Source organism: Aspergillus aculeatinus (assembly GCF_003184765.1).
Source record: "Aspergillus aculeatinus CBS 121060 unplaced genomic scaffold BO66scaffold_41, whole genome shotgun sequence".
Classification (NCBI taxonomy): Eukaryota; Fungi; Ascomycota; class Eurotiomycetes; order Eurotiales; family Aspergillaceae; genus Aspergillus; species Aspergillus aculeatinus.
In genome coordinates this window covers 189,578-214,310 of record NW_020291510.1, presented here as the reverse complement: position 1 = coordinate 214,310, position 24,733 = coordinate 189,578, and the positions used below count along the sequence as shown (strand labels likewise).

The following is a 24,733-nucleotide window of genomic DNA, read 5'->3' as shown; positions in this document are numbered from 1 at the left end:
ATGCGAAAAGAAGAATAGAATTCACAATCCCAGGCGTGCGCACCAAACCTATCATATCGGACTTATTAATTACAGCTTAGTTAACTAAACTACGGCGACCGATAAACGCCATTCTTCAAAACCCATGGGTAAAACCGGCATATTTTCATCTGACCAAGTTACATTTCTAAATTTCCAAATCCATCATTATCCTATACTTTTCCCTCATTATCCTATGCTCTTCTATTATCCTCTGCTACTCCTAAGAAGTCATACAATAAAAGAGACATCGTCAAATTAAACTATGCGTAATTATCTTAGTATATGAATTGCTGACACTAGTAATTCCCAATTCTAGTATAAATACATGGTATCTACATCTTTACCGTCGCTGGCGTAGGTTCCGCTGTGTCACTGGTGGTGTAGTGCGCCTCCGCTTCCTTCGTGGTCGCTCTTCCACAATGGGCGCTGGGTGTCCATTATGGACGAGGATTCCAACAGTCTTTCCATCGATATCGTGGCCCGAGATGGTAGTCCACAGGTTATCCTTCGAACACGGCGGAATCACGACTCTTCAGATTCGATTCGACTCGGAACCACCAAGACTCAGGTTCCGGTTCCATGTTTCCGAACCCGCGATTCGACTACAGTGTGTGTGTGTTTTAGCGAGTTCCCTCCACTGTTTTTAAAAAAGGAAAATCGATGTCGGCTCTCACAGCGAAACCAAGCATGAATATGCTGACTGCAAGCGAAGTCAGAATGTTAGAGCTAACGTGGAAGGCCTGGACCGTATATTCCATTCCCGGAGCGGGAATGGAATATGCCCAGGGACGTAAAAGGGAAATATGTAAGAATCTTTAGCATTCAAGTTGTACTGAAAGAAGACAATGGGTGCACCTGAGAATTAGTCGAAGCTCACAAGGCCAAGTCAAAGCCATTTTCGGCTGCTTGGAAATTTTCTAAGAAAAGTCAACACTGAGAACTCTAATACCAGTGTTCACAAACCTTACTGAGGGTTTTGAGGGTCTTCCAAATTATCCCAGCCGATAATGCCATTTGCCAAGTCCGTTAGTTTATCTTAGCCTGGGAGAATTAGCTCCGGGCGTTTCTCTCCGTCCGTTGACAGTTGCTATTCATGACGTGTTCAGAAGTATCCATTAGAAGGAAGTCTCGCAATTTGCACTTCAAAAAGGACAATGTACGGCTTCAAATTGACATCCGCTGCAGACTGAGCGGTTTTGAACGATCCACGGCAACAATTGGACACGGATAGAGGCTTGTATCGGTCGGAGGTCAATAGGTAACCCGGTAATTTTCAACCGCGTACGGAGTACGGTTGTTTTTGAAACAGCATACTTATCCGAAAATCTCGCCAAAAGTGATGCGGTCACCGGACATTTTTTGCTCTAGTACCTTGACCCTTCATAATAGGGATTGTGTCGGGGAAAGGTGGAGACGCATAATTCAACGACAAGAAATTCTTTGTTACGTGGGAAACCAGATTGTCTGTGTATTTGTATGTAAATATGGACGGCGCTTCGACCTTGGTACGGTTCTCCGAATACTCCGTTACAGCACACGGAGGTAACAGCTAAACCCGGCCGTTTTCTATGTAATTGGAGATTCTTTCTTCAATCAATCACTATTCTATCTGATGATTCCTATATTTATCCTTCTTCCTAATTCATACTAATCTATACATTAATTCGACCTTGCTTCGAAAGATTGTTTGCAACTTCCAAACAAAATGACCTAACATATTCCCCCCACACGGATCTTGAAATATTATCAGTCTTGGCCAGGGCGAACTGCCTTCATTCAGCTTTACTATGGTCTCACTACTACTTCGCTTCCTTCATTCGTCTGCTCAATTACCCTGAAATTGTGATCCTTGCATGTACATGATATATCTCCCGTACAATACCATTTCCAAGCTCTTCATGAGAAACACAGGAGCAATCGCCTCATTTTAGCAGTTATTATAGATGGATCTGGCTGACAGAAAATTAGGTTGGTCATTGCCCCCTGAAGATGATTGCACTACAAAGACTTAGTCAATGCTTTGATATATGCTTCAGCATTAGACCCCGGAGGTGAGCGAAAGTCAAGATAATCCATTTTGCACTCTGTACGTCCGAGTTACTGCATCAAACCCATGCTGATGTTCCTTGGGCTCATTGATAGCCCATCCAGTCAGTCCCAGCTCGCGGATTGCAGAAAGCGTCAATTCCGTGCTCATGCAATCTCATATCGAATTGAGCCTGTGTGTTGAATTTGTGATATCGATAAGCTTGTGAGCGTCAAATGACCAAGAGGGATGAAACAGTGCGAGCGGGGTAGGAAAAGAGTTTCCAGTATTTAAGACCATGCAAATAAGTCTTACCCAATTTATCCCTTCATCCAAGTCTAGGAGCTCTTCGAAATCAGTCAAGGGCCGCAGATCCTCTGATATAAGCTCCGGCAGCGGTGTAATTTCATGTGAGATTGAAGGACGTCTAGTAAGCGGATTGTTGAAGATACTGGAAGCTGCTGACGCTAGAATTCATAGTCAGTGCCCGAAGGAATGAAAAAATAATAAGAAAAGAAGATGTATAGGCATCTCAAACAACGTACAAGCCCGATTCACTCGATCGATATCTTGAAAGCCAACATTTTGTGTGATATAGGCCTGCTGTCGCATTCGTTTGATAATCAGCTTCACCATCTGAGCCGCCGTACCTGCTTCTTTCATATCGGCACACCAATCAATCCAAACGGCATATGAATTCTCCAACATAGCCTGCACTTTTATAAGTTGCCCAGGTCCACTCGATGGGAGGAAGGTCGTATCAACAGAATGGTGGATGATGTGAGGGTCAAATCCCCGATAAAGTATCATGACGGCCAGGAGAAAATCATAGACTGTGAGGCAAGTAAGTTTCCATTTATGGCCCCACAAGTATCGCCCAGGCTTTAATTCACGGTGCAGATTGAGTTGATGCTGAATGATATTTAGGGCCGCACTCATGCAAGCTGTGTATGAGGCGTCTTGTGTGAACATAGAATTGCGATGTAATATACAGCGAGCTTTTTCAAACTGTAGTTCTAGCATTATTCTTTGCAAGAAGCTCGCAGGGGTGTCAGTGTCCGGAAAGTAGACAGTTCCTTTGAAGCACAACGGTACTGCGTTGTACTTTTCAACCAGAGACCGGTCCAGCTCCATGACCCTCTCGTACGAGAAAGGGCGGAGAGACATTGTCTCATCCTGAATTTGACCTAATATATCGAGAGTATCCATGCGCGCGATGATGTAGGAGAGTGTGGTAGTCGTCCGGTCTGAACGCGATGGAGGTAGCTCAGTCATAGCTGGCCACAGGTCCTCATCAAGCAGATTATGCGGGCGTCCCGTGTCTGTTTCCTTCACTAACCTGGGGAGTCCGGCCTGTAAGGAGGCAATTATGTCCAATTGTGCAAGCACAAGCCACACACGCCGTCTTAGCTCGCCGTGAAAAACAGAGATCCCTGTGACGTGCTGCGGATCGCGATGGTAGCCTAATTGCATGGCGATACGAATAGTCATTGAAAATATAAGATAAAGTGCGAATGGTGTCTCAGGACTCCGGATCAGTTCACAGAAATAATAGAGCATAAGTGCCTCAACGGTGTCGTGGGTTGGTTTAGTATAGTTTGCCAAGATGAGACACTGTGCACTATGCCGACAGAATCGAACCATGGCTTCATTCGCGAACGGAAGGCCGGGTGGTAGAGGATCTTGAAAGACATCAAAGTGATAGGTGGCGATACACATCATGCTGAATAGCATGCTTAACCAGTTCATCGAGACCACGCTAGAATCCTCCCAAAAGTGTAGATACTAAGAAATTGGCTTTAGTGCGAACTGATCTCGAAATTGCACTAAATTTTTCACGTACCTCTTCTCGGAATGTTGGCACATGGATCATCACTGATTTCTATTAGTATGAGAACAACTCCACAGGGGTTCATTTGTTTGACCTCAGCAATCAAGAAATGTTTAGGGGTGGAAAAATCTATACATACAGGCAAAAAAGTCCATGTAACTAAAGTAGCGAGATACAAGCCCATCCACCGTATTCCGCGAGGGCATTGTCATGATAATCTCTTCTCGTGTGATATGCTTCAATCCACCCAGGAGCAGTTCCGGGGCTGAGTCCCTCCCTGGACCAGCTAGATGGGATGAAGATGACTGCTGAATATTACTTTCTGAATCACCGGGGAACTGGAAAGACGGAAGTCTGGAGGTCAGCAAATTCTAAACTTGGGAAAATGGCAACGGCCAAAGACCCCACATTGTTTTCAATTGAAGCCCGACCGTCTCCATCGAGAAGGTTTTCCCCAGTTTGTCTGAGCTGGTTGCGATCGGTGGTTTCTGTCACGACTGAAGACATCGGCTCCAAGACTGGCGGCGGCTGCATAGACACCTTCTCTTTGCTGATAAGGGATTGTACCGCGCCTTCGAGCCGGCTTAACCGCCCGTGAATGTTGTCGGTAGATGCTTGTCGAGAGCTTTTAGCCGGCTGAGGAGCATAAATACAGTCACCTGTTTGTTTCTGGCGGACACACGTCCCGCAAGGCTTTTGACGGTCGCATCGCACTCTGCAGCAGCAGTCAATTGGGATCCCCTTGTGACAAAGATCAATAGCCCTTACTTCCTTCGCCTACAGGGCTTGCACGAGACTGGATGTCTTGGCGTACGGTGTACGAAGCTTTCTACGCGTTGTTCCATGATCACCAGCGAGACAAAAAAAAAATGCTCGATGTAGTTGCAAGGTGCAGATCACGGCTTTCTTGCAGTGACGTTGGTGTGCGCATAAAGGCGAATATGGAAGGCGGTATACATTACCTACGGCGGACAATTGCCGCCATCGGGCAAATGGATTTCGCCTGCTTCAGTCTCTTCACCGCAGGCCTTACCGCTTCCCAACTAAGAACCATATCAAGCTTCTTCCTCTCTGTAACTATATGTCATGGATAATTCCTGTAACTGTGTCGGACTGCTTCTGGCTTACCTACGAATCCTTCATGCAAGGGTCATGACGTCAACAACTTTAGCCTCTCTAGTACTTGACCCGTAGACCCTTACTATAGTCTATACCTTTAGGAAAGCAAGAATTAGTCTTGAATTCAATGGACTACTACTATTCTATACTTAACCAAACTCCTTACCCCTAACAGAATTAATAATAAATAATTAATCTATCACTTCCTATTCTTATTTACCAATATATTAGTAAGACTAAACTAGATATAGAACTTATTAAAGATAGGCTGTAAATAATATATATACTGTAATATAAATAATAAAAAGTTTTATTGAAACTAAATATTTTTATAAATATTAGTTTAGGGTTTTTATTAATAGTTTAATACAGTTTTAATAAGATTAAAAGCTTTTCTTAATATAAATACTAATCTTCCGAATCTAACAAATAAATAGTACTAGTATATAAAATAGAAGAAGACATAAATAAAGAATAAATCTTATCTAAAATCTTTATAATCTTTTTTTCTTCTAGTAAGTATGATTTTTTTGTTTTACTTTTATTTTTTCGATTATTCTAAAAATTTATATCTATTTAACTAAGAAGCTTTTAGACTAAATTATATAATATATATAATATATAGTAGTTATATACAACTAATAGATAGTATAGTAACTTTTAGAATACAATACTTTTTTTAAAAAAAATAATTAATGATATCTTATTATCTAAGATATTATTAGGTATAATTATAAGTATTTAATTTATAATTTGATATTTTTTAAATTATCTATGTCACGGTGTGAGCAAGAGGCTCCCGTTGACCCCGAACCCGAAGAACTACTAAGAACCACTACCTGCCTGAATCCTGCCTGAATCCTGTATTAATGCAATCTTATATAGTATATACAGTATAAAGCCATCGGCTTTATATTCTAGTCCTTTTGCTAATAGTACAATAGTTATTCTTTAGAATACGTACCCCGAGGTGCTCCGTAATATAATATAAAGCCATCCCCACCGGTCGCCGGTTTGAAACATAGTAAACGCGTTTATAATAATACCTCCAACTACTGGGCTAGCTATATAAGTTGCATTACCTACCTGTCTGCCTGTATACCCCCTCGGCTAAGAAACTAGCTGTTAAGAGAAGGGGTATACTGTTACAGTATGAGCAAGAGGCTCTTATTAACCCCGAACCCGAAGAACTACTAAGAACCACTATCTATCTGAATCCTGCCTGAATCCTGTATTAATGTAATCTTATATAGTATACACAGTGTAAAGCCATCGGCTTTACATCCTAGTCCTTTTGCTAATGGTGCAACGGTTATCCTTTGGAATGCGTACCCCGAGGTGCTCCGTGACAATCTAACAAAACTAAACTTGGGTAGCTGCTAAGCTAATACTAGTTTAGTATTTAGTGTGCAAGGTCTCAGATACTAATCAGTACCTGAAGGTGAGCTCTATACCAGTATAAGGACTAAGATGGTGAAATAACATGATGAACAAATAACTCTTATAATATTAGTATTAAGCTAATTAGTAATAACAAAAATAATCATAATAGCAAATAGAAAAAAAAATAAGTATAAAAGGCTGTTACTAAACAATTAGAAGTATTGGTTTTATGAAAGTATATAATAGATAAAAAAAAGGAGAGTGTTACCTCTAGTATAAATAAAAACTAAATAGTTCTGGTAATCAAAGAAAAGAAAAGATCATAATTATAATAATAAAATTAATTCTTTATTGAAGACTCAGCTACAGCTTTTAGAAAGAGTTAAAAAGCATCTGTATTATCAATAGTTAATTTATACTATATTAGATATATACTATATGCAGTTAAATCTAATTTTTATATTTCTATTTATGATTAGCTTTATATATTTCGATTTATCATTAACTTCTCAATAATTGAATATCTTCTGTACTAGATTATTTTGGATGTAAATACAATATCTTAAAATACTGCTGAAACTGTATGGTTTCTATGACCTACTAACCTCTCAGTATTTGTCTAGTTTGCTAACCCGCGGGTTTTGACGAGGCCTAGTTAGTACCTCGGATTTATGGCAGCCTTCTGTCCGGTAGTAAAATCTGCCGATACCCACCTGGCAACCGGAGTCCATGATGGTATTTAGATCCTGCGAAGAGGTGAGATTACCAATCCTGCCAAAAATCGCTGACATACCCAAGTACCTGATGATAAATCAAATTATGCTCCGCATGTGAAAGTCAAACTTAACTATGTAGTACTAGTTAAAAGGGCTTCGACGTCCATAAAATTTGACTAGACTAGACCATCATCCCAATCGTTGCTTCATCATTATCTTCTCCAGGATGCCTTCTTTGAAACCCATCGTCCTTTATACGCACGGAAACGCCCCGAATCCACTGAAAGTGGCCATCATTTTGAAGGAACTGAACGTCCCTTATGAGAGCGAAAATGTTCCTTTAGATGAATTGAAACAGGAGCCCTTTGAGTCAATCAACCCCAACGGCCGCCTTCCTGCAATCAAAGACCCCAACACTGGCCTGACAGTTTGGGAGTCTGGTGCTATTGTGGAATATCTGCTGGAAAAATACGACCACAACCTCCGTCTCAGCTTTTCTCGAGGCTCGCCAGAATATTTCGAAGCGAAACAATGGCTCTTTTTCCAAGTTTCCGGTCAGGGCCCTTACTTTGGTCAGGCTGCCTGGTTCACCCTCTTTCACCCAGAAAAGATCCAAAGCGCCAAAGCTCGTTATGTCAACGAAATTCGTCGTGTCACCGGAGTGTTGAACAGAGTTTTGAAAGACAAGAAGTACCTCGTGGGCGATAGTTGCAGCTATGCTGATATCTCATTCTTGCCTTGGTATGGAGTCGTACCAAAGCTTTTTACAGAGGAGGTCAAGTTGGAGGAGGATTTCCCGCATGTATCACAGTGGCTTGAAAGAATTCATGGAAGGGAATGTGTTCGGGAGGCAGTGGAGGAGTTTGCCAGGAATGCTTGACTGCTTCAATCATAATGCAAAATGGTAGTGCAATGCTGAGAAGTGTATGTATCTCTCATCTAGAGGTCTCTAAACTAGAACGTGGAGTAACAACCCATATACATTCATCCAGAGGCGCACAACACTTTTTTAATCAAGAAAATTCCATTCATCCTAGGTCAGGCCACGTATCTTTAGTTTCTTAATATCATCGTCCACCAACGGAGGTCTTAATAAGCATATCTCCGAACCATCCATATTAGTGGCAACTCAGCCTCTGTGAAAGCGATGTTAAAGTATCTTTTCCTGACACTATTCGTGGTGCAACTACGTGATTGTGATACTACTTGTAGTCCTGACAGCTTGAAGGGAAAAAAGGGAAATTTGTTCAAGCATTCTCATACCAACTAAAGATCTCCAAAGCCTTCATAACCATAAAATGTTGCGGGTCTGGAGCCAGGCACTTCCGATCCCCACAGCCTCTGTCATACGATATTTGGGTATAATATGCTCCAGTCTTACAAGATCATATTCATGATATATGTGATAATATAATGACATATCAATCTTGGTATCTTGGAGTTGTACATTATCATTTATTTTCAAACCGATCTCGGGACAGTGCTTAGAGTGGGTTGGTCAAATTGTGCATCTCAAAGTTTGTACCGGAAGCATCAGATTCCGGACTTACAACATTATTATTTCCATAGTTGCTTCGAATGTTATTTTGAAAAATCAGCAGCCACATAAAGGCAAGAGCCACAGTGGATCATAAACTACGTGTGCATAATCCAGGCATAGGTTATCCATTATCCCATCCGCAGATCACGAGTGGCAATCTCGGCAATGATGTCTCCGAATCGCCGAAAGCTTGACGGAGTAATATGATCTCCGAGGACAGCTCCGATACCAGTATTCTTACTTCAAAAATACATCTAAATGACGCCCGAGGCTCAATGGACTATAAAGATGCCGCCACAGAAAGACAATCCAATGCACCAATTCAAACCAAAATCATTACATCACATTCACCTCTTACCGTTTGAATAACCTCTGCGCAATGCCTGCTGTCGAAAATGTTGCGATCATTGGCGGTGGCCTCGCCGGGCTTTCCCTGGCATTAGCCCTGCACCAGCAGTCGATCTCAAGTATCGTGTATGAATTGCGGTCTGAGCCTCGCGACCTAGGCGGTGCCATTACTTTATCGCCCAATTCTCTAAAAATTCTTGATCTTTTGGGTGTTTACGAATCCGTTGTGTCTCAAGGTTTCCGATGCAATGCCTTCCACTTTCGAACGGAGAACGACGAACCCTTTGATTCATACGAGATTGGCAGCGAGGAGAAGTACGGATATCCAGGCCTACGCGTTTACCGAAAAGTGCTTATCAAGGCTCTCCTAGCTAAATGCACGGAGAAGGACATTCGAATTATTTTCGACAAGAAATTCAAGCGGATTTTGTCGGAAACTGCGGCAGGAGTGACATGGGAATTCGACGACGGCACAGTCGGTACAGCTGCCAGCTTGGTGGGAGCAGACGGGATTCATTCACGCGTCCGATCCTATCTTGACTCCAGAGCAGAGCCTCAATTTACTGGTGTCGTGGGAGTTGCGGCGACTATTCCGACGGACCAGGTGAATATCCCGCAGGACTATCAAATGCCCGTCACAATTATGAACAAAGCATACGGGGCTTATATCCTGGCCCAAAACCTCCCTGATGGCTCAGAGATGATTATTTTGAAGCAGAAACGTTCCCATGCGCTCAGTCGCCAAGGCTGGGAGCATCTTTTGACGGAGAACGAGGAGTGTGTAGACTTCCTCAAACAGGATGCAGAGTTCTTTCCGGACATTGTCCGCATGGCTGTCGCGAAAATCGATCCCGATACCATCTTCTTATGGCCCTTTCACCAGGTGCCAGAGATGAAGCAATGGTCGTCCGAACAGGGTCGAGTGTCAATCATAGGCGACGCTGCGCATGCGATCCCCCCATCATCGGGACAGGGCGCAAATCAAGTCTTTGAAGATGCCTACACCTTTGCACTCATATGTGGTCGGTGCGACAGCAGCGCATTGGCCCAGGTGCTACCGAAATGGAAAGAAGGCCGACAGGAACGGGTGAATAGGCTCATTACCTTGGCAGAACAGATGAACGTACGACGCTTGCCAGAGGGAGCAAATATGCTCAGCATGGAGGCAATTGGCAGTGAAGATTTTCACATGGACTGGCTCTTCAAACCCAACTTTGAAGAAATGGTGCAACAGTGGATGGAGTCTTAGAGGAATTGACGCAATTGGGACTTGAGCGAGCACTGGCAGGCTATGAGAAGGCCCTCGGTCCCGATCACAATAGGACGCAGCAGGTAATGCAGATATCAAAAGCATCAAGAAATGCGAAAATAGACTATTGCTGTGCCCTGTGTATAATGTACGTATCACATAGCTACTTTGATCTGGTGGATCCTTACATTAGTAATTGGCTCAGTACATGATTTCTCCTTGTTTTAGGTGATCACCCATTTAACACGTAAAAGTATCAGAAAGTGACTCACATGCTAATCTGTTCAATCCCTAGCTACTACAAATGATGGCCGACGGGAGTTTTGGGGGCGACCTGATAATGCTGGATAAAGGTCGCAGTTGCATACATTAATAACGTATTTCAGATCCACATCGTGTAGGCTACATAGAGAGTTGATGCTATGAAGCAGATCTTTTGGGAAAAAGGCAACGTGAGAACCCGTGTTGTTGTATTTACAGACATGGACTATGGCATTTAACGGGCAGTGCGTACGTATTACAGAGCTACATGGTATCGAAGACTCGAGCTGAGTTTCATCCTCGAACGGTCCGCACTTGCAGGGTGGGGTAAGGGTTTACATCGCGAGCCGAGAGACAAGCCAGTTACTTCCGATCCGCGGACCGTGCTGATAAATTGTATGTATATACATATAGGTTGAACGCGCCTTGTGGCCTGCTTTACTGGACCGCTCTAGTTGGCAAATCGAGGTCCTGTACTTCAAGGGTTGATGCTTCTTCTTTCTTACTTTTTCTGTTCACAAGACCGACATTGGCAACGAGACCCTATTCAGCCTTCGAATCCTCAAAGAAGCTGCCCCCTTTTTCCTCCCTTCTTCCTCATCATGGACGCGGTTCGCGAAGTAACCTCAATCCAGCTAGCCCAGCCGCTCGATCTCTCGGCCCCCGAGATCGCGATACCGTATAAAGCCAGCATCCAAGCCCTAACCCGCCAACCCGGGTTCCGGATGTTGTACACCGCTGTCGCAGCGCAGGACCCCAAGTTTCTTGTTTGGATTATAGGTATGGCGTCTTCTCATTTTCACCCCCGTTTCTCTTTTGGTCCTCTATGCTGTTGTTCTGCCCCGCTGATATCCCCCAGACTGGACCTCATTGCAGCACCACGAAGCATTCATGGCCAAGAAAGACCAGTATGCGCAGATGGCGGACCCACTGTTCTCCCTCTGCGACACCAAGCAAGAAGGATTCATCCATGTTCGCCACCTCCCACTCTCTTCCTCCTCCTCCCCCTCGTCCGCCAGCGGTCTCTCCCTCGAAGGCTGCAGCTTCCAGTCCGCGTGCGAGATTCTGTGGCTCCGCCTAAATGCCGACTCTGCTGCTGCGGTCGGGCGGGGTGGGCTCCGCGCCCTCACGCAGCAGCACTTCGGGGAAGTCGCGGGAGGATCTGGACGAGGACATTCGGTCTACGGCGGCGAGACGGTCGAAGATGCATCAGGCCGGGAAGTGATACTCTTTTTCCTGGCAGCCGGGAGTGGGGGGCTGGACGGCTCGGACGGCTCGGACGTTTTTGCGCGAGGCAGTCGGGTTGGGAAGGTCTTGACGCATGGGCGATTTGTGCAATTTACGCGATATCCGAGTTCCTTGGAAATGGGGGACCAAATTTGAAAGGGGAGATGTTGGGCTGCACTGAGTGTGATCTTCTTTCCTTGCCTTGCCTCCTTTTAGGCACCAAGAACATCTGCAGTAGTGGAACTCTGCAAAGAGGGACCACCGTTTACATAGATACGGTTTCAGGCAGGGCGTAATGTTTCCCCGCACAACCTGTCGACTACTTTTTTTTCTCCCTCGGTCTTCCGATCGGCTTCCTTTCGTCACATGTTCGTCGTGATGGGATCTGATACCAGAAGGTTCGAGCAGTCCTTATTGCGGGAAGCCTGCAAATAATGACCATTTCTTGAGGTTGTCGAAGTTCCTAGCAAGGAACACACACAGTACGTCACATGTGAAGTATATACTGAGCCAATTCGAATAAAATCTTCTTGAGTCCGGGAGTTCTCGGTTAAGTCATTGCCAGGCCAGGCTGGTGCTAGACCGGAGAAATTCAACACACTAGAGCATAATGATTACAGCTCGCCTGGCAAGATGAAACATACAGGAGGATGTTTATTTGAGAGATAGGATTCGGTCCAGGCTTTCCCACGGCATGCATCCCCCCCCCCCCTCAGGTCTTCTTCCTAACCACCCAGCGCTGTCTTTCTCCTTCCACGAGCCCGGGCTTTCCACTGCCGCAACTTCACGCGCAGGATCCCAGTGCCGGCAAACACCAACACATAATTCGTGAGACAGAAGGCCAGAAAGACGGCCCAGTTCCACCAGCGGTCGCTGTAGGCGAAGTCCAGCGTGACCGTATAGTCATCCGCCACGGAGTATTCACAATAGGCGCAGCGGTCGGTGGCATGGGGGTCTATCAGGTAGCCGGAATAGGTATCCAGATAAGCGGCCGCATACTAACCGCAGGTCTGGCCGGCGGGCGGGCGGAAGACGGCGTAGTCGCGAGGCTGGCAGTAAACGGGCACGCGGTGCATAACGGTGGCGATGGTAGCGCCGAAGAAGTAGCGCAGCGGGTCGGTTTAGAACAGCCAGGGCCCGTAGAAGCCGTTTATCGCGCCGTAGGGGATTGGCAGGCCGCTGAAGATAAGAAAAACTATTTAGAAGAGGAAGTTCGCGTAGCCCGCTATAGTCGGCGTGAAGAAGAAGGTTGCTATTAGATAGTAGAACCCCGTGCCGAAGACGGACAGCAGGAGAAATATAAAGTAGCTGAAGCCGGCGATCGCAGGGCTGCTCGCGAACCCGATCGTCCAGAAGCTGCAGACGAAGACTAGCGTATAAAGTAGAAAATGCCACGGGAGCTCGACGAGAATCAGCGCGCAGAGGAGAGCTTTGTAGTTGTAGACCCCGTTCCGCTCCCGGCCTTCGAAGATCGCCCACCGGCCGAACCATATCTTTTGTAGGTCGGCCGTATTTACCGGGATAATCCAGATGATCAGAAGGACCCCTAGCATGCGGTTTTAAAAAAATTGGAGATCCGTCCCGGCGTGGGAAAAGGTAAAGGTAATAATTAACTCGTACCAGATGGTCTTAAACACCCGGCTGAGGTTATATATCCTATGCCGCCAGACTATTCTCCATTACCGCAGAGTAACAACTTGGATCTGCTTTCTTAAAGGCTGCGCGAAGAATCGCTTGAAGATAGCTGTCGTCGTGGTACTGGTGGTGATGTCGGATGCTGACAGATTGACGGCCAACTTCTGCAGCGCTGCGATTTTAGATATTAATTACCCCGCGGCTTCGGATTGTGCCCATATCTGCGCCCAGTCTCGACCCCGGGGGCTTTTGTCCGTTATAGTTTTAACAACAAACTCGGCGGGATTCTCGTCCGCAGCCATAGTCAGCCCGTACTGGGCGAAATACTGGGCCAAAATCTGTAAGTTGGGACCGGTCTCGCCAAAATAGACTGTATTACCCCCGGGTGCTAAAAGCAGAATATGGTCGAACATGTCGAAAATAACCCCAAAAGATTGATGGATGGTGCAGATAATGGGAATGCCTTCGGCCGCGATGCACCGCAGAAATGAAATCACCGAATAGGCGGCCTGGCTATCTAGACCCGATGTGGGCTGGGGCAAACGATCGTATCTTGGTTAGCTTGGAGCTATTTTTTCTTCCTCCCCTCCCCAACCTTCTAGGAAAAGAAATGCACGAGACAGAATGCATTCCCACAGATTCCATAAGTCACACACGCAAAGAAAACCCAGAAAATTTTCCAGCCACTCACCTCGTCCAAGAACAGCAGACCTAACGGTCGAGCCGCGAGCTCCACCCCAATAGTCAGACGTTTTCTCTCTTCCACCCCGAGTTTACCATCCCCGGCCTCCCCCACGATTGCATCGGCAATAGGCCCCAACTGCAAGAGGTCGATAATGTACTCGACGTATTACATTTGGTCCGCAGCGGGCACCTCGGCCGGTTGGCGCAGGGAGGCGGAAAACTGCAGTGCCTCACGGACCGTCGTCAGCGGCTCGTGGATATCCTGCTGCATGCAGAATCCGCAGGACCGCGCGAACATCCCGTCAATCGGTCGCCCATCCATAAGCATAGTCCCGTCCACCTGGCCCTCGACCTTGCGCTGGGACAGTATATCCAGTAACGTCGTCTTTCCAGCCCCGGAGGCGCCCATGAGCGCTGTGAGCTGGCCAGCCCGAACGTAGCCCGAAATGTTGTTCAGCAATCGCTTGGGCTTGTTGTTGACCGTGACCGTGTAGGAGAGGTTCTCGAACGTGAGAAGGGATCGGACGTCGCATTCCTCTTCTCCGCTTCCTTTGGGTTCTGAGAACGGAGGCTGATGATCCTCGTCGGTTGGAGGTACAACGCCCGCTGCCTTGTCGCTCCCGCGGGAGCACTTTACGTCTAGGCTTCTGGGTTCTTCGCTTTCCTTTGAGGTAGCTGGGGTAGTGGTGGTGCTGGTGGTGGTGATGGTACAGGTCGGGGCGGACGAGGAAGCGCACCCGCGCTTGAACACCAGGCCGGAGGCCTGGTTGGTTTCCCGGGTCAAAAGGGTGAGACCGACTGCCGTGAGGACAACATAGATAAACCAGAAGGCAATAATGATACCAAAATTACGCCACAGGTGCTCACGGGAGTACTCGTAGTAGGTGTGCAGGTAAACACTGCCCGAGGAAACCGTGGTGCCAGGCTTTGCGTCGGGTAATGGGCAGCCTTGATACGCCAAATTCTCATATCCAGGCCCCGACGGTACGAGCTCGCTTTCAGTGCAGTGCAGCTGAATATTATAGAACTCATTACTCAGCAAGGCTTCCAGGGCGTATGGCGTTGGAGCCACCCGACGTAACCACGAGCCCCAGCGATGCTGCGTGGGTAGCGGCGGGGCATAGCCAGCATACAGAGTGACGACGGGGATTGCAGCCCCCATCGCAAGAAGTGCAATGCTCATATCGGGTGACCAGGCGCCAAGCATGCGAAACATTGCCGAGACTGAGCCATAATGCGCAAAGGTGATAAGCACAAAGATCCAGAACTGACTCGCAGTCTCGTTGAATCCCACCAGGAAGTAGTAGCAACAGGAGAATATAAGTGTCAGAATAAATGCCAGCGGTATATCACACAGTGCCTGCGTGATTGCAAACGATGCTGGATGGATAAACCCGAGTCTGAATTGTTTTAGAAGGATACTTCGTGCATGAACAGTCTTGCTGACCTCTGTGAGTGAGTTCAGAAAAAAGTACACCAAAGGAAAATAGAGGGCACAGGATCGCATAAAAGACCCTGTTGAAGTCCGTGGAGCGTGGTAAAAGGCTGAGCCACAGATCAGAGCATTGACAATTGTCAGGGCGGTGACTGTGTAGACAGTTGCTTTGTCGCTCCATAGTAGTCGAAAGTGGCGCTGGCTTGCTACCAGGACCTGCTTCAGCATCGTGGAAGGCCCACTGGCTTTCAGCCAGCGATGCTTGGACACAGTACTCTCGACAGCGGCGTGGAAGGCCTCGATGACACCAGAGGTGCAGACATGGGCTTTGTAGTGCGCGATCTCGTCGACAACATGACGATAGATCTCGCTGCTGCGGTAGGTTTTCGCCAGAGAGTCTGGGTCCGCGCTCAAGGAGTTTGAGCATCGAGGGTCAATGCGCCTTTCATTTGGAGAGGTGACGCCAAGTAAGAATTCGGGGGTCGATTGACGATGCAGGGGTAAGAAACCCATGTCATGGAAGTACTTGCGCGCCTGAGACGCGGGTCCAAAATAGATCGCTCGGCCTTCATACAAGAGAAGGACTTTGCTGAAGCAGGTCTGATACATCATCTCTGATGCCTGGTACAGACTCACAATATTTGTCATACCAGTGGATTTGGACATCTCCTTTAATGTGAATAGGAAATCTTGGGCTGATGAGCTATCCAGTCCCCGAATGGGATTGTCCCAGGAAGCAACAGAGGGATTCACCGCCAAAACCTCTGCTAGGGAGACTCTCTTGCGTTCCCCGCCAGAGACGCCTCGGATAAAAGCATCATCGACGATTGTATCCCTGGTGTGGCTCATTCCGAGCTTGGCCAAAAGTCTCTCGGTCATCGTGCGAGTGAATTGTCTTTCGTGAGGCTGTTGGGGGTCTCCAGCTGGCCATCGCAGCCTAAGGGCAAATTCCATGGTATCTTGGACCGACAGTGATGGGAAGTGAATATCCTCTTCGTCATTATAGACGACTTCGAATCGAAATTCTCCCTGAAAATCTTCTGGTGAAAGACCAGCGTATCGGACGGACCCGTCAATCCGCTGATAGCCCGCGCGATGGCTGGCGTGCACTTTGAGTGCTGTCGAACAACCAGCTCCCGGATTACCAAGGACAAGCAGAGTTTCCCCGGGGAACAGCGCTCCCGTCAGATCTTGGAGGATCCTCCTTTCCCTCGTCTCTTCACTGAGCAGAATGCCTTTTACCAGTGTGATAGGCACCATTGCTACTTTCAGGAGAATGGAACCGAAGTCGTTTACACGTCGGTTGCCCTGAGCAGCTCCGACCACTGTGACATTCTCAAAGCAGACCCCAAGTCCACGTCCCTCCCATCGATAGATGGGAATTGCCGCGCTCGCATCTTCCTCCATCCTGAGAGTAAGCTGATGGCCTAAGGTTATGCTTAGCAATGCAGGGAATTCGACATTCATCAGGAAAGTGTCCTACCTCGGGTACTTGATGCGGCTAGGTTAGGGTACGGATCTACTACCCAAGCTGTGAAGAGGACGAATAGGGTCCTTGGCTACTGATTCTCCTAAGAGGGCTTTGATTTATTTATCTAACATTTGTCGCACACCCGATCTCATTTATTGTAACCATCCTCATCACTACGGACGGCATCGATCGCATTCAGTTCGGAATATTGAGGCGAGCACATCCTCCGAGTTTGTTTGCTTACTCCGAGGTTGGCTTTGCATAGAGGTGTAGTCGGGGGAAGTTGTCTCCAAAAGAAGACTTGAAAGAAGGTGCCCTTCCGATCTATCCCTGTTCTGGGACTAATGCTGAGCATCACTCTCTTGCGTTGCTAAGACGCCGAACCGAAAGAATTACCAATCGGCCCGGGGGCGGGTGTTATCACAGAAAGCAAGAATCAGATTGAAGCGGACCGAGGCGGGACGGAATTAGGGAACTTTGGTGTCGGTCCGCGGCCTTGCGTCATGACGACTGGATCATTAGCCACTCCAGCTACTTTCCCCCTTCAGGTTGGCTATAGTTTATTCTTACTTTGTCCTAAAAGTCAGCCCGATGCATACAGGCAACTCCTGAACCCCAAACTGCCGAGAGTATGGATCTAAATCAAGGCACATACTTTTATGAATCACACATGGCCACTTACACCGGTCATTGTCTCTGCGGTGGTGTCAAGGTTACTTTGAATGAGCAGCCCCCTAGATCACTTCGTTGTTTCTGGTAAGATACGATTTATGAATTTCATGCGCTCGGGATGAAATGAGTTGCAGCTAACCGATTGCTGGCAGTCGCAATTGTGGTCGCACCGGTGGCGGTATGCGAATGAGCCACTGCAATGCTGACCGGCTCCGTTCGTGTGCTAACACGCCTTAGGGTCATCGATTAACTATGTACTTGATGAGGCCGACGTCAAGTTCCTCGCCACCTCCACGTTGACGGATTTTGAAGACTCCCAGACGGAGAGTGGAAACACTGTGTTGGTATCGTGCCCTGTGTTCTAAGCGCTAGCAGGCCTGCCCAGAGGGCTTGTCGAAGGACGAGCGCTAACATCGCCTGGCTTTCTATAGCGTCAGTTCTGCGGTCGTTGCGGCAGGTAAGCTTCCAGTCGACTCATCCTTCATGCTCAACATGACTAAATTAAAACACCCCTCCTGTAGCGCGATTGCAAGCTGTAGCCCTCAATTCCCGGGCAAGATTCTTCTCAAGGCATCTTTGTTCGACGCTATCTCGCAACCTGACTCGGAGGTTTTCACCTCCCGGCGCCCAAGCTGGGAGTCGCCTGTCGAATCTGCTCAGCAGAAATGAGAGTCGCGATTCTTGACACAGTGCAGAACTCTAGTTGACGGTGGCCCTGGGCCTTGGTGCCTGAGGTGCCAGCTCACCGACCGCCCACCCGGCTGCCTTAGCTAGTTTCTCCGGAGATAGCCTCACGTAGGAGAATCAACCACCTTCTTGACACCTCCCAGAGGCGTCATCACTAGTAGAATTCTAGTCCACGACTGCTTTTTTCTAAGTTCGAATTTAACGGGTTCTTTGGTCCTGCGAACCTCAGCTTGAAACTGAACGTTCCCTTATCCCTATCTCTCCAATAAACTGTATGTGGCTAGCGATTGTAATTATTCTCACATCTAGATCGTATACCATCACTCAGTCAGATCCCTCGCGGTTCGGAACCACGTCCAAGACGCCGGTCGGTCATACCGCCTAGACCGCCGGCACATTACGAGTATTTATCTAGGAAGACTATCCAAGTCCTTCGTAGGTTCCAAACAGGCATCATCTGCCTTCATATGAGCCCAAGTATTTTACTGTTAACAAGGGCTTAAAATCCGTACAAATTCCCCAGCACAGGCATTGTGATACCCTGATGCGATGGGAAAATACGACATGCATTATGGCCAACCAGCCTGTAAGCTTGCGGGTCCGATGTCTTGTTCATGTGAACCCAAGTACAGCTGGAATTCACGTCTCTACTAGAGTCGATATATAAACCCTGCACTAGTCTCTATTAGAACCTCCGAGATCGGTCTCATGTTCAGTAAATACATGATGTGGTCAAACCCTCCCCTTCGAGGAGGGCCATCACGGTGTCTTCACGTCCACCATTCTCAGAACTTGACCACCAGGCGACCCTTAAGATGAGGATCCATGTACAAGGATGGCAGGTTTGGAGCGTCCTCCAGGCGCAGCGTGCGCACATGGGATCTGATGTGGAATCGATCCACCACGACCATCATATCGCGCGCCTGCTCGATGGTCGCGACCAGACTGCCGATGATGGCGATCTCCTTGAAGACGAGGTCGAATGCATTGAACTGCAGCGGATCCACAGGCAGACCAAGAACAATACATTTGCCGTGCGCCGCTAGGAGCTTCAAGCTCCACCCGTTGACCGAAACGTTATCGGTACACACAATGACCGCGGCAAGGCCGCCGTGACCTGCCCAGTGCACAATCTCGTCGACCGCCGTGTCGGACCGGGAATCCACGACCAGATCGGCCTTCTGGCTCGGCTCGGTCGCCAAATCTAGCCCCTCTTGTCGGTTGTCAACGGCGACTACCTGATGGCCAAGAGCCTTGAGGAACTGGACCGCGAGGGAGCCCAGCCCTCCGATCCCAATCACTCCGACCCTGGAATTCGGCCGTAGCTGAGCCTTCTCGATGCCGCCCCAAACGGTTGTCTGCCGTCATAAATAATGTCAGTCTTTTCGACAAGCCAAATTCTAGTAAGACAACCAATTTCAAAGCAGAGGATGAGAGCGGAGGGCAAAAGAGAGAAAGCAGAGAAATAAGAATAGGGTCTGAGACTGCAGGCCACTCACCCCGGCGCACATCAGAGGTGCCCCTTGCTCGAAGGCCACCGAATCAGGGAGTTTGACTGTGTTCTCGGCATCGGCCACGATGTACTCGGCCATGGCGCCATCGTCCTTGATGCCTGCCATGGAGATCGTCTCACAGAACCGGGGGTCGACGCGACCCTGTTCCGCTAGGGTGGTGCGGCAGGCGAGACAAGAGCCACAGGCATGGCGGAACAGCAAGACCCCAACCCGATCCCCGCGCTTGAAGTGCTGGACAGCCGAGCCGACTTGAACCACCGTGCCCACCGGCTCGTGAGAGGGCGTCAATGGACACTGCGAGCCGTAAACCCCTACGTAGACTTGATAGTCGGTATGACAGTATCCTGCCGCCCCGACTTGGACGAGGAGGTCATTTTCTTGCAGCGTCGGGAGGTCGACCTCCTGAATGTCGTAGGGGGTTTTATACTAATCCTTTTTGTCAGTCCTTCTTTTTCTGCCTCTGCATCTAACTCCCTCTGGACTTTCGCGGTCTACACCGTCGGAATGACTTTACCCTGACTAGCCTGGCTGCTTTCATTCTTGTGGATTGTGGCTGCATCGTCATCCTCGTCGTAATTTTCGGGTAGATATGCTCGGTGATTAAGTGGACATGAAGGAGGCGGCTCTGAGATTCTATTTATGCAACGCTCTCGGGCGCAGTACCAATCTGTGATCATATTTGGATACCTCCTCATTGTGCATTTCCACGCATGACACCGTTATGACATCTTCGCCAAATCTCGAGTTGTTTCTCCTTTGATTTTTTCTGTTTTGCTTCTTTGGTGCCCTCGGTCCAAATGTTGCTCGGAGGATTGGCAAATCAGAGGCCATGTCGGAATTACGTGTTAGTCGGGGCAAGGCCTGAGCCGTTGAGCATAATTCCGATCCCGAGTCCCCATAACAACGCACGCTATATTTGAGGCAGTATCTTGGTTCCTTACTCTACCCCTCACCATGAGAGATCAGAAGTTACTTTTCTCTTTCAAGTTATTATTAAATAATCTAAAATATTATATAATTTAATATTATTTTTTTTTCTAATTATACTAGAAATTTCTTAATCTTATTTAGTTTTCTTCTGCTTAATATTAATATAAAATTATCTAGCAACTAAATTAAAGAAGATAATAGTCTAAGCTTTTTAGAAACTATTAAAAGTTGTACTATTTTAGAAAATAAATAATTATCTTTTTTTATAATGAAATATAAATAAAATTATTATTTTATTTTTATTTTAACTAGAAGCTCAGTGTAGAATACTAATAATATAAAATAAATAAAAATATAACTAAGTAGATAAATAAAAATAAATAAATAAAAAACGTTAAGTTTATAGAATTATATAGAAGAAGATAAGTTTATAAGAATATATAAAAAAAATAAATTTATAGAAGTATATAAAATAAAATAAGTTTATAAAAATATATAAAAAAAGATAAGTTTATAAAAGTATATAAAAAAAATAAATAAATAGATAAGTAAAAAAATAAATAAATAGATTTTATAATATATTTAATTATACTGTTTTTTAAAAAAGATTCTAGCTGCGTTATATTTTAGAATATTTTATTATATAATTATTTTAGCTGTTTTCTATACTAATTTTCCAATTCTAAAATCTAACAGTATTATTGGCAGCTAGTGTTTAATATTTTAACTACTTAATTTATTAAAACTCTTCTATATTTTTTTATTTAATTTTTTTATTTTTATTAAATTTTTTTAGATTTTTTTTTATTATTTTAGCTTTATAAGATCTGAAGCTTAATATTCTTTTTATATTAAATCTTATCTTTAAATTTTATAATTATTTAAGAATAAAAGAAAATAATTATTAATATTAGAATTTATAAAGATTTCTACCAGTTTTTTTAATATATTAGAAAATATTATATATATTTTTTATTATTTTAATTAATAGCTAGCAACTTTTTATTAATAATATATATTAATTTAAAAAAAAGTTTATAGAATTAGTCTACTAGTCTATACTATAGGCTTATTATTAGATAATTTTATAAATTCTTTGTAACTTATTAAAAATAAATAACTAATATTATTAGATAAATTTCTAATTTTTTTTAAAAGTTTTAATTTATAAGTAAGCTTTTTTATTTTATAAATAATAAAAAATAAATCTAGTTTTCTAAATAATAATATTATATTTTTTAAAATTAAATATCTAATATCACCGGGTTTCTGTATTAGTTAGATATATATATAATTTTTTAGTTAGATTAGTTTATATTTTTTATTAAAGTAATAAATTATTTAAGTTTATATAAAATATATTATATCTACTATTTTTTATTTTAATTATAAATATTTTTAAATAAATTTTTTTACTGATAGTAGCTCTGCTAAAATAATATTAGAAAATTCTATTTTAAAATAATATTTAAATAAAAGTTTAAATAAAATATATTTTATTATTACTAATAGACTTAATTATAAATATTTTTTAATATCTGTTAATAACTCCGGCTAAATTTCTTTATTTATATACTAGTATAAAAAATAATATAATATAATTTCTATTATTATATTATATTATTCTATTTATTTATTAGTTATTAAATAATAGATTATAATTATTTCTAGGCGGACTCTAGCTTTCTTAAAAATATAATTCTAAAAGTTAAAAATAAATTTTAGATTTTTATCTATAATAATAATCTATAAAAAATTTTAATAAAAAAAAATTATTATAAAATATTTTTAAGTCTAATCTACTACTATATTTATAACTTTTTTTAAAATTAATCTAATTATTTTTAAAAACTTATTAATTATTATTAATAGTATATCTATCTTATTCTTAGCTATAGACAGATTAACTATAAAATTTATTAAAATAACTAAAAATAGATAAACTAAAATTATAATTAATTATAATTATTTAAAAAATATACTTATATCTATTTTATTATAGTTATATATTAAATATACTAGAATATATACTTTTATAATAAATTTTGAAAAAAAATAGATATTTTTTTATAATTTATTATATATTTTAGTAATTTTTTAGTACTTTTTAAAGTTGTATATAATTGTTAGTACTAATTTTTAAGCAGCTGTAGAAATATATAAATATTATTTATTTTTTTTAATATAAAATATTAGTCTACTAGTTTTTTAAAAAAATCTCTTTTTTTAAATTATTTAATATTAATTATATTTATAGTAAGTTCTTATAAATCTATTCTAAATATTTATTTTTAAATAATATTTAAATAATTTATTTTTCTAAGTTCCGGGTCTATTACTACTATATTAATAAAAAGTATAACTAAATTTTTATTATTTTATTATAAAATTATTATTTTTTATAATCTTAATAATATATTTATATTTTAATAAACTCTTTTAAAATAATAAATTATTTTTATATAATTATTAAATATAACTAGAAATAAAGCCTATTTTGTTAATTTTTAATTTTTTTACTGCGGGTAGATAGACTAAAAAAGCTTTTATATTATTATATAATTTATAAAAACTATAAATTAGTTTTTATTAAAATAATATATAAGTTTTAAGATTTTTTAGACTAATATTATAATTTCTAGTTCTATAAACTAATAGTTTCTTCTTATTTATAAAAGCTTTTTTAATAGAAAAAATACTAGTTTTTTCTTATTTTTATTATTAATTTAATAAAGAGCTATACTAAATCTGAATTATTTTAATCTATTTATATATAATAGAAAAAGTTTTAAATAATCTGAGTATATTTTTATTAACATATCTACTAATACTTTTTTAATTATATCTTATATTTTTTAATATTTATTATCCAGCTTCAGCTTAGCTTTTATTATAAAATTATATTTTTTATACTTTTTTTTAGTATTATTTTTAATATAAATATTTTCAGCGTTTCTAATAGTTTTATAATATAAAAATATTCTTAATAAAATATTTAATAATATCTAAATAGATTAAGATTTGTTTTAAATTCGGCTGTAGTTTCTAAATATATAAGATTTTTTATAGCTTTGATCTTAGATTTTATTATAAATAAACCTAAATATAAGACTTTATATTCTAATATTTTAATTAAAATATAATTAAAATAATATTTTAAAATATATAAAATAAATTCTAATTTTACTAGTATTTTTAAAACTTTCTTTAAATCTTTAAAATATTAGTTTAGAGAGTTAAAATATATAATAATATTATTTATATAAATTATTATTATTAATTATAAATATAATCTAAATAATATTTTTATTTGTTATTAAAAAAATAATATTATTATTATTAATTTTATTGTAGAAATTATAAAATACTTAAAACTATAGTAAGCTGTTATAAAAATAGTTTTTTAATAGTTTTTTTTTAATAGCAGCTGCTAAAAAAATCTTTTTTAAATATTTATTATAAAAAAAACTATTATATTTCTAATTATATCCAAAATATTATTCTATTTAGAAAAAGAATATATATTTAATAAAAACTTTTTATTAATTTTTTAATAATCAGCTATAAATCTTAATTTAATATTTCTTTAGATAATAAATTCTGGTACTGCAATCAGATATACTTATTCTAAAAATATTTTTTTAATTTATTTTTATTTATAAAATAGATCTAGAATCCTATTTACTTTAATTCTATTTTTTTATAATATTAAATAAGAAACTAAAAAAAGACTCTATAGATTCTTTTTATTTTTAAAAAAAACTAATATATAGATCTTATTATTAAATATACCCAGATTCTTCGTAAAAAATTTCCGATAATAATAAAATAATTATTATATTTTATTTATAAGTTAATTTCTAAAATCTAAGAAAATATTAGTATTTTTAATTTAAATATTATTCTTATTAAATCCTGCTTAAAAAAATATAAAAATATTTTCTACTTTATTCTTTAGATTTCTTTTTTTTATATAAAAGATAT

At 42.0% G+C, this 24,733-nt stretch overlaps 9 protein-coding genes across 9 annotated transcripts; 4 read left to right on the top strand and 5 right to left on the bottom strand.

Annotated features, from left to right (window-relative positions):
- Positions 1 to 2,054: 2,054 nt before the first annotated feature.
- BO66DRAFT_153401 (uncharacterized protein) lies at positions 2,055 to 4,756 on the bottom strand. The gene is made up of 6 exons (XM_025642175.1): positions 4,647 to 4,756; positions 4,287 to 4,593; positions 4,018 to 4,216; positions 3,891 to 3,922; positions 2,593 to 3,832; positions 2,055 to 2,514 (listed from the first exon to the last, which is right to left on the bottom strand). Exons 1-6 carry the CDS (start codon positions 4,721 to 4,723, stop codon positions 2,225 to 2,227), a joined length of 2,145 nt encoding a protein of 714 aa, XP_025501382.1. The 5' UTR covers positions 4,724 to 4,756; the 3' UTR covers positions 2,055 to 2,224.
- Positions 4,757 to 7,322: 2,566 nt separating this feature from the next.
- On the top strand, positions 7,323 to 7,976 carry BO66DRAFT_430541 (glutathione S-transferase family protein; the record flags this gene model as incomplete). The annotated part of the gene is made up of 1 exon (XM_025650530.1): positions 7,323 to 7,976. One exon carries the CDS (start codon positions 7,323 to 7,325, stop codon positions 7,974 to 7,976), a length of 654 nt encoding a protein of 217 aa, XP_025501381.1.
- Positions 7,977 to 9,006: 1,030 nt separating this feature from the next.
- On the top strand, positions 9,007 to 10,298 carry BO66DRAFT_473378 (FAD-dependent oxidoreductase). The gene has a single exon (XM_025653042.1). The coding sequence runs from the start codon at positions 9,016 to 9,018 to the stop codon at positions 10,231 to 10,233; it is 1,218 nt and encodes a 405-aa protein (XP_025501380.1). The 5' UTR covers positions 9,007 to 9,015; the 3' UTR covers positions 10,234 to 10,298.
- Positions 10,299 to 11,096: 798 nt separating this feature from the next.
- On the top strand, positions 11,097 to 11,882 carry BO66DRAFT_457538 (uncharacterized protein; the record flags this gene model as incomplete). The annotated part of the gene is made up of 2 exons (XM_025652171.1): positions 11,097 to 11,274; positions 11,354 to 11,882. 2 exons carry the CDS (start codon positions 11,097 to 11,099, stop codon positions 11,875 to 11,877), a joined length of 702 nt encoding a protein of 233 aa, XP_025501379.1. The 3' UTR covers positions 11,878 to 11,882.
- A 564-nt stretch (positions 11,883 to 12,446) lies between these two features.
- Positions 12,447 to 12,797, bottom strand: BO66DRAFT_403746 (uncharacterized protein; the record flags this gene model as incomplete). The annotated part of the gene is made up of 2 exons (XM_025648884.1): positions 12,447 to 12,676; positions 12,725 to 12,797. 2 exons carry the CDS (start codon positions 12,795 to 12,797, stop codon positions 12,447 to 12,449), a joined length of 303 nt encoding a protein of 100 aa, XP_025501378.1.
- Positions 12,798 to 12,920: 123 nt separating this feature from the next.
- On the bottom strand, positions 12,921 to 13,274 carry BO66DRAFT_441010 (uncharacterized protein; the record flags this gene model as incomplete). The annotated part of the gene is made up of 1 exon (XM_025651303.1): positions 12,921 to 13,274. The coding sequence occupies one exon, from the start codon at positions 13,272 to 13,274 to the stop codon at positions 12,921 to 12,923; it is 354 nt and encodes a 117-aa protein (XP_025501377.1).
- Positions 13,275 to 13,547: 273 nt separating this feature from the next.
- Positions 13,548 to 16,882, bottom strand: BO66DRAFT_403745 (uncharacterized protein; the record flags this gene model as incomplete). The annotated part of the gene is made up of 3 exons (XM_025648883.1): positions 13,548 to 13,889; positions 14,048 to 14,176; positions 14,279 to 16,882. 3 exons carry the CDS (start codon positions 16,880 to 16,882, stop codon positions 13,548 to 13,550), a joined length of 3,075 nt encoding a protein of 1,024 aa, XP_025501376.1.
- Positions 16,883 to 17,616: 734 nt separating this feature from the next.
- BO66DRAFT_403744 (GFA family protein) lies at positions 17,617 to 18,287 on the top strand (the record flags this gene model as incomplete). Its single annotated transcript, XM_025648882.1, has 5 exons — positions 17,617 to 17,702; positions 17,771 to 17,796; positions 17,856 to 17,962; positions 18,050 to 18,075; positions 18,140 to 18,287. The coding sequence occupies 5 exons, from the start codon at positions 17,617 to 17,619 to the stop codon at positions 18,285 to 18,287; spliced, it is 393 nt and encodes a 130-aa protein (XP_025501375.1).
- Positions 18,288 to 19,090: 803 nt separating this feature from the next.
- Positions 19,091 to 20,357, bottom strand: BO66DRAFT_441007 (alcohol dehydrogenase GroES-like domain-containing protein; the record flags this gene model as incomplete). The annotated part of the gene is made up of 3 exons (XM_025651302.1): positions 19,091 to 19,663; positions 19,805 to 20,245; positions 20,334 to 20,357. 3 exons carry the CDS (start codon positions 20,355 to 20,357, stop codon positions 19,091 to 19,093), a joined length of 1,038 nt encoding a protein of 345 aa, XP_025501374.1.
- Between the last annotated feature and the right edge of the window lie 4,376 nt (positions 20,358 to 24,733).

Coding starts and splice junctions, on each gene's coding strand:
- BO66DRAFT_153401 (XM_025642175.1), bottom strand. CDS start 4,723: ATGGAACAACGCGTAGAAAGCTTCGTACACCGTACGCCAAGACATCCA. Junction 4,594..4,646: donor AAGCCCTGTAGGCGAAGGAA/GTAAGGGCTATT, acceptor CTGCTGCTGCAG/AGTGCGATGCGACCGTCAAA. Junction 4,217..4,286: donor GGGCTTCAATTGAAAACAAT/GTGGGGTCTTTG, acceptor CCGTCTTTCCAG/TTCCCCGGTGATTCAGAAAG.
- BO66DRAFT_473378 (XM_025653042.1), top strand. CDS start 9,016: ATGCCTGCTGTCGAAAATGTTGCGATCATTGGCGGTGGCCTCGCCGGG.